The sequence below is a fragment of the Mesocricetus auratus genome, unplaced genomic scaffold (assembly GCF_017639785.1).
Source record: "Mesocricetus auratus isolate SY011 unplaced genomic scaffold, BCM_Maur_2.0 Super-Scaffold_100676, whole genome shotgun sequence".
Classification (NCBI taxonomy): Eukaryota; Metazoa; Chordata; class Mammalia; order Rodentia; family Cricetidae; genus Mesocricetus; species Mesocricetus auratus.
The window spans coordinates 39,683,007-39,690,970 of record NW_024429266.1 but is presented as its reverse complement, the minus strand read 5'-3'; the positions used below and the strand labels follow the sequence as shown (position 1 = coordinate 39,690,970).

General features: G+C 37.9%; 1 protein-coding gene across 2 annotated transcripts in view; it reads right to left on the bottom strand.

The window, feature by feature from the left end:
- Positions 1 to 1,387: 1,387 nt before the first annotated feature.
- Rnf2 (ring finger protein 2) overlaps positions 1,388 to 7,964 on the bottom strand; it is a 30,403-nt gene continuing 23,826 nt past the window's right edge. For both annotated transcript variants that reach the window (XM_040738074.1, XM_040738075.1), the window contains exons 4-7: positions 7,356 to 7,571; positions 4,932 to 5,204; positions 3,668 to 3,839; positions 1,388 to 3,431 (exon numbers count right to left, since the gene is read on the bottom strand). In XM_040738074.1, coding sequence (XP_040594008.1) covers positions 3,330 to 3,431; positions 3,668 to 3,839; positions 4,932 to 5,204; positions 7,356 to 7,571 — 763 coding nt within the window. In that variant the 3' untranslated portion in view covers positions 1,388 to 3,329. The remainder of the gene's footprint in view (positions 3,432 to 3,667; positions 3,840 to 4,931; positions 5,205 to 7,355; positions 7,572 to 7,964) is intronic.

Below are 7,964 nucleotides of genomic sequence, written 5' to 3'. Positions count from 1 at the left end.
CATTGCTCTGTAAAACATACATAAATGATGAGTAAACATATGAAAAATGTTCAATATAACCCATGAGGGAAATGAAAAACAAAACTACAGTGAGGTACCAGTTAAGATTGGTATTTTTAAAAAAAGAAAGAAAATACGCTGGAGAGATGGCCTGAGTTCGGTAACATCGCAGCTCACAACTGTCTTTCATGCCTTCTAGGGGATCCGATGCACTGTTCTAGCCTCTGCAGACACCAAGTATGGAAGAGAGCAACAGACAAAAACATACATTCACACATACACAAAAGTATCATTTTTTTTAAACGCCTGTTGATTTTTGAGTTTCTACATTGTTCTTTTTACCTTACAACTGAATTGTTGAAGGCCTTTATATTCTAAAGACAGGGTCTGATGTACCTTAGGCTGGTCTTTCTATGTGCCTGAGGATGGCTTCTTCTCTGAACCTCCTTTCTCCACCACCCTAAGTGTTGGAATCACAAGCATGCATTGCCACTCCTGGTACCACACAAGTTTTATGCATTCTGCTAGTTCATTTCAATATTAGAATAGTAAAACATGCCTATCAACCTACTAATAATAAATGAATATGCAAAATCTGTATACATGTTATCCATCACCAAAATTACAAATTCATATATCCTCATAAATTGAGGGACTCTGAAGACACTATAAATTATGATTCCATGATGTACATAAAAGTCAAAATCTTTTTTTTTTTAAATTTTCCAGACAGGTTTTCTCTGTATTGCTTTGGAGGTTGTCCTAGAATTTGCTCTGTAGACCAGGCTGGTCTCGAACTCACAGAGATCCATCTGCCTCTGCCTCCCGTGCTGGGATTAAAGGCATGCGCCACCAAAGCCCAGCAAAAGCCAAATTCTTAATTTAAAAAAAAAAAAAAAAAAGCCCATGGAACACAAGTGGTCAAGGGACAGGCAGTTTAGAGGACTATTTAGTGTATTCAGTTTGTTTGGGAAATTGAAAGTAACAGTGTAAATGTACATACCACCACTGAACTCCATCCCACTCCCCAGGGGAGAAAAGAGAAAATGAGCATTGTTGTCTGCACTTATAATCCCAATACTCAAGAGACTGAAGTAAGAAAGCAATTTGAGGCCTGGAGTTCAAGGACAGCTGAACAACAGTTAGATGGCTTGGTTCTGTAGACTTCGTTATGTCAGTGATTACAGGAGTGAGTTGCAAAATACCTTGAAACCTTGGATGGTAATGATAGCCAATGCTATTTTTTCTCCTGTCATCAATATTCCCCACCCAAGCATGCACATACACATACATATACACATACATACACACACACATACACAATGCACTCAATGTTTTACTAATTACCTATGTATTTGGCAAAGGAGTACACATGTAATAACTTCACTAAATGATGCAAACAGTTTATGTGCTCCCATACTGACAGATAAAAACACATACATTCTCTAAGCACAAACTCATATTCACAAATAATTTTCTGCTTAAAGATAAAATTTCAATAACCACAATGAGAATTTAGTTATTTAATACAACCACTACTCTAATGTTATCAACAAAATCTACGCAATTACATCACAAAACAAGGGTTATATTCAGCAAACATGCATTAATAATCTATACAACTTAACATTACCCCCAAAAAGGAATTGGATATAAAAGTTCTTATAATTTTGGTGGTTTTCAAATCTTATGGCACAAATTACCAAAAAAATTGTAAAAACAGATTTCAAATATTTTCAATAAAATGGTAAAAAATTGAGAAAGCCTTTAAGTTTTCATACTTGGCTCAAGTTAAAACATCAAGCTGGCCCCAATCTGTCGGAACTGACAGATAAGTATTTATAATGACTAGACAGACTTAAGTTACAATGGTACTTGGAGGTCCACTTCCTCCTATCAAAACCCTTTGGGTTAAATTTCTCAATGCAAACATGTCATAGTAAATACTGTGAGAATACAAACTTGGAGACACATGTAGAATCAGGACAGAAATGAAAAATAAGACGTAAGTCAGTATTATTTTTGAGTGGTCAGCATAAAGCCTTGTGGCTCCCAAACTATCAACACTGTCTCAATACAAAACTAAGAATATATGAATAACTACCAATTGGCTGACTCTTCTGCAGACCTGTCTTATTATTATCAAAGCAATGTTCATGCCCCATTAGCCTGCTTCCACAAAGTGTAATTAACAGAGAACTAAATTTATAAACACATGGCAACTCAAAAAGAACTCTTCAAACGGAATCAGTCTTTCTTTTCCATTTTTAGCTCGATGTGTCATGTTATTCTTGAATTAATAAGAAAAGAATTAGAGGATGCTTTGAACATATCTTGTACTTTTCATCAAGGCTAAAGTGCAAAATATCTCCGTATCTCTGATATTTTAATAGGGAAAAGCATCAAACACATATAATAAAGGAACTGAACAATAAAACTAACACAGGAAAAAAGAACTCTTAAATGTACAACTGAGAAATACATTTTATCACCAATTTAAACTTTTTGTTCTTCAGTGAAATCTATACATAAACCATGTTCTCAAAGAACTCTATTTCTCTTCCCGTGACCAGAATTCTAAACTTTCAGGGAAAACAGTGAGAAACAAAAACAATGCATGACAATGGACACCAAGTTCATAAAGAACCTCTTTTTAAACAAGATATTGTGTAAGAAAATACCATGAAAATAATAATCCTATGAGAATTGTTTAAGCACAGTAAATGTGAGCCTCGGTCTTCATGAAGATACTACAGTTTATATAGAAAACTATAAATATACAAGACTCCAAGGGAAAAAAAGCCAGAATACATATTGGCTAACATTCTTTAGGCTACAAAACTTTTGAAGGGGGAAAGATGGCTGATGGTCAACTGAATCTTAAAACCGGTGTGATAATGCAAGACTACAATCCCAGTACTTAGGAAGGAGTATCACTCCATATTCAAGGTCACCCTGCACAACTCAGAAAGTCCCAAGCTAGCCAGGGCTATATAATGACAGCCTGTCTCAAAAGATCAAAAACTGGAAGGGGAAAAAAAAAAACAACAGGAAGAGAGAACTACAAAAAATTCCTAGGTCAAAGTGTCCTCTCCAAAGAAACCACACTTTCTGTGGCATATAACTTATTTATACTATTAAGGGAGCAGGGGTTACTGAATTACTAGAGTCTTAAATAAGGGAAAACAAATCTCATAGTGTAAACAAGTCTGGCTCAGAAAGAAAACTGAACATATCCCAGATCTGTCCATGAAAGTAATGATGGTGCATCTTTAATATTAAAGAAATAGGCTATAAAAAGTTCAGTCTCAGAATTGATTTTGAAAAGCTTATTTGTGCTCCTTGGTGGGTGCATAATAAAGTTCCATGGGTTTGTTCACTTTCCAGTATTTCTCACTGACCAATTCCAAAGAAAAAGAGCCATTTAATACCTAGAACAAAGAGAAAGGCAAGATTATGAAAATGCATGGTGCTCAGTAATAGACAAAACAGACAAACAACAAAGGCCACAGATCTTGCCCACAACAGAGCAAAGGGCATCACAATCACTCATATGCTACTTTTTCCTTCAGGGTCTCGGGGCTCTTACTTTCTTAACAGAGCCCACAGCACTACTTGCCACTCACAGCGAGCTCACACTTTCCAGTCCACTGATGTAAATACTCACAGTGAACTGGCCACTGGCTGTAGCTATGTAAATGGTGTACTGCTTCTCACTGGCTGTATCGAGGTTCATCTGGTTTGATTCTCCTTTGCTTCGAAGTTCTTCTAAAGCTAATCTCACAGCCAGATACTTGGATAAATGATCAACAGTGGCATTACCTGAAGTCTTTATGTATCTATAAGAAAAAACCACCAAACATTTAATTTCTAGAGTATATTAAAGACATTCTTAAATTATGGAGCTATAAAGCTATGTAAAACACATATGTCCCAATTATTGAATATTAAGAGAAATCTACTGCATTATAAAAAAGCAAAGACAAGGGCTGGAGAGATGGCTCAGTGGTTAAGAGTACTGGCTGCTCTTCCAGAGGTCCTGAGTTCAACTCTCAGCACCCACATGGTGGTTCATAACCATCTGTAATGAGATCTGCTGCCCTCTTCTGGCACACAGGTGTACACGTAGGCAGAAGTCTGTAGGATGGATGGATGGATGGATGGATAGATAGATTTTTTTTTAAATAAAGACAGGCCATGAAGGCTCACCACCCTTACCTTCTATAAGATACAAAGCAACCAAAAACAAACAAACAAACGTACAGTGTACTAAATAAAAAAAACAACAACAACAAAAAACAGCACACCTTTCAACACCAATTACTATAATCTGTTGACCGAAGCAAGAGGAACACTAAGAATAAGAGCAAATTGTCTTCAGAATTAACATTTCTGGTTTTGAAGGCTAAAGCAGAACATAGAAGTGCTGGTCTTGAGATATTTTTTTTCTTTTCTTTCTTTCTTTCTTTCATTTCTTAAGACAGGGTTTCTGTGTAGTCCTGGAGATCCACATGCTTCTGCCTCCTAAGTGTTGGGAGGTGTGTATCACTACCCACTGGCCGATTTTGGGATTTTAAAACCATGATATTACTATTCAATTACTCATTCAACAAATATTTGCTATTGATTTGTACTTGCTGGCAAGCACTATCTGAGTGGTATGGAAACTCATCCTTGCCAGTATGAAATTCAGAGCCTGTTCTGAATTGCCTTTTTCTTCATCACCTGTGAGGATTAATCCTCTGTGAAGTGCTTCTTGCCTTGGGAAGAATGCAAAGAAAAAAGAAAGGGGGAAGGGGAGAGAGGGAAAGCAAACAAGCAATCTACGTAGCAGTAAATTCAGTAGAATGGCAAATGCTGATTTTATTTCAAATGCAAGCTTTCCAACTAAACTCCAAACTAAACATTCTGAAACTAATCTGCACACTTACCTTGTTTGTGCACTGTCATCCTTTTCCATAAGTGTTGGATGGGGCCTGAAAACTAACTCAATCTCACTAGCACCATCCATTACTGGATCAATAGCCACTGTTGCATTGCTATTATCAAGTTCAAGCCCAGAGTCATCAGATGTTTTGGTCCGTTTGTTGCTAGGTCCCGCTTCCTGATTGCTGTGTGTGGATGCATTACTACAGTGTGAACTGTCACCATTATCTTCTGCTCCACTGCCGTTTTCAATCTGTTGCTTCTTGCCTCGCTGTAATCTAATAAAGAGGGAAAAGGAAGAGGATTTACATTAGGGTCCTTAAAGCATCAAACTAAAGCCAAGTTTTATACTGAACTTTAGAATTTTGTCTGTTTTTAACGTTTATTTTTATTTTATGTGCATGGGTGTTTGGCCTACATGTGTATCGGGAGGGAGGGAGGGAGGGAGGGAGGGAGGGAGGGAGGGAGGGAGGGAGGGAGGGAAGTGTGTGTGTGTTGCCCGCAGAGGCCAGAAGATGGTATTGGAGGGAGGGAGAGAGAAAAAGAGTGAGTGTGGTGTGTGTGTTTGCAGAGGCCAGAAGATGGTATGGATTCCCAGGGACTGTGCAGAGGCCAGAAGATGGTATTTGATTCCCTGGGACTGTAGTTACAGACAGTTGTGAGCTGCCATGTGGGCCCTGGGAATTGAACCTAGGTCCTCTGGAAGAGCCATCTCTCCAGTACTGAACTTTTGAATTCTAAAATTTAAAAAAAAGTGCAAGAAAGAAAATTTGACTAGTGAATTGAGTGAAAAATACTGTCATTGCTTTCCATATGCCCCTCAAAGGTCTAAAAAGCTTACCATTAACACACATAAAAGATTAAAACAGTTGTACACAGTGTGCACATCTTTAATCCCAGCACTCTTCGAGATTATCTATAAAAGTTTTTTTTTTAATCAAGGAAAACTGTGCTCCTCTTGAGACTAAGGTGAATACTGTTAAATCTGTCCAACTCTAAAAATAAGTAATCCAATATTTAGCACTGTATCTTCCTTTCAGAAATATGGTAGTAGTTCCCAGAATAGAACTCAGCTTTTTAACCTTTACAACAGACGGCTTTTTGACCACTGTACTTCCAAATCATTCAGAACCTAAACACAGTTATGTGGAGGCTCCAATTACTTGGTCTGGGATGACACCTGAAGACACTTGGCAGTTCAGCCATGTGATAGTCATTAAAACAATGAGCCTTTTACTTACTAGCATCTCCTATTTGGAAAATGATGATCATTTACCACTAAACTGGTAAATAAAATCAGAGAAAAACAACAGGAATAAGCACAGTGGTAATATGAAAGCCTTCACACTGAATATGCTAATTCTAAAACGTCTTTTGGCTCTTAGAGGAGACAAGGCATGGCTGGGTATACTATTAATCCCAATACTCAGAGGGCAGAAGCAGGCTAATCTCTGTGAGTTCAAACCCAGCCTTGTCTACATAACAAGTTCCAGGTAAACCAAAAACAACCTCTTAGTTACTGAAGAGGAAATGAATTCAGTCTAAAATTCAGCAGTCCACTCTAAGTATGGATGGGTGGTAATTAAAGCCTGAAATCGATGAAGTCATCTGTAGACAAGCTATTGCACTGAAAGTTGAACAAAAAATGATGGTGGCAACACTGCACTGGTAAGAATTAGAGAAATAAAAACTTAATAAACCAACTTTGAAGTAATGGCTAACAATTAGAAGAACAAGCAGACTCACCTGAAATCCAGGTAAGAAAACTACCTGGTACAATGAAGTCTTCAACTCAATCAGCCATCATATTGCATAATACAAAGGTCACTAATAATTTTCACAAGGACATTATAACAAGGTAGTAAGAATAAACAGCTCACTAAAGAGGACTCAAACCAGAGATAAATACAATCTTCTCAATGTATTTACTCTAAACAGAAGCGGTACAAGAAATTGTATTTCATATTATCATCAGTGTGTGGGAGTGCACATGTACACATACATGCATGGGTTCACGTGCAAAAGTGAAAGAACAACTTTTTGGAAGTGGTTTCTCTCCTTCCACTGTGGGTTCAGTGGACCTCACAAGCCCAAATTCTAGTATTTTAGATGCAATACCCTACAAGTATATATTATACCTTTAAGCTGGCCGGGCGGTGGTGGCACACGCCTTTAATCCCAGCACTCGGGAGGCAGAGGCAGGTGGATCTCTGTGAGTTCGAGGCCAGGCTGGACTGACAGCCTCCAAAACAATACAGAGAAACCCTGTCTCGTAAAACCAAAAAAAAAAAAAAAAAAAAAAAAAAAGAAAGAAAGAAAAGAAAAGATAGCTGTACAGAACAATTATTTATCACTGCATTTTCATCTTACAACACGGGTAAAGTCAGCAGTAAGTATGTGGAATGGCCCGCCTCTCCTCCTTTGAGTACCTGTTCATGGCCTGTATCTTCAGCCCCTCCTCAATGCTGTGGCTGAGTGCCTGCTGGTTGTTGTGCTTGTTGATCCTGGCCAGCACTCTCTCTTGATGAGCTTCATACTCATCACGACTTGGGTAGATTTTGCTGATGAGTGCATCAAAGTTTGGGTCCGGCCTCAGTGATCTTTTAGAGACCAATTTTTTCCGACAGGTAGGGCATTCTTTGTTGCTAAGTAAAAAGGAAAAGAAAGAAAACATAAACATGACTGTTGGGCTAAAAACAAAAACATCCAATATCTAAGGTTATCTTTACTATCACAAATATGTGAAATGGTTAACCAAACAATCCTTGAAAATTAAATAAACAAGTTAACCAGGATTTCAAAAACCTTAACTGATACACTTGTGGGGGCAGAACTGAGAACAGGATATTGGGGCTCACCTATATAATCTCAGCACTTGGGAGGCTGAAGCAGAAAACTGCATAGGAACCCAAAGCAAGCCTGAACCACAAGTCAAGTTCCAGACTAGCCTGGGTACAATGTAAGAAAAACCCTGTCCTAAAACAAAGAAAGATAATAAGCAAACAAACAAACACCAACTTCCACTAATTAAAACCTAG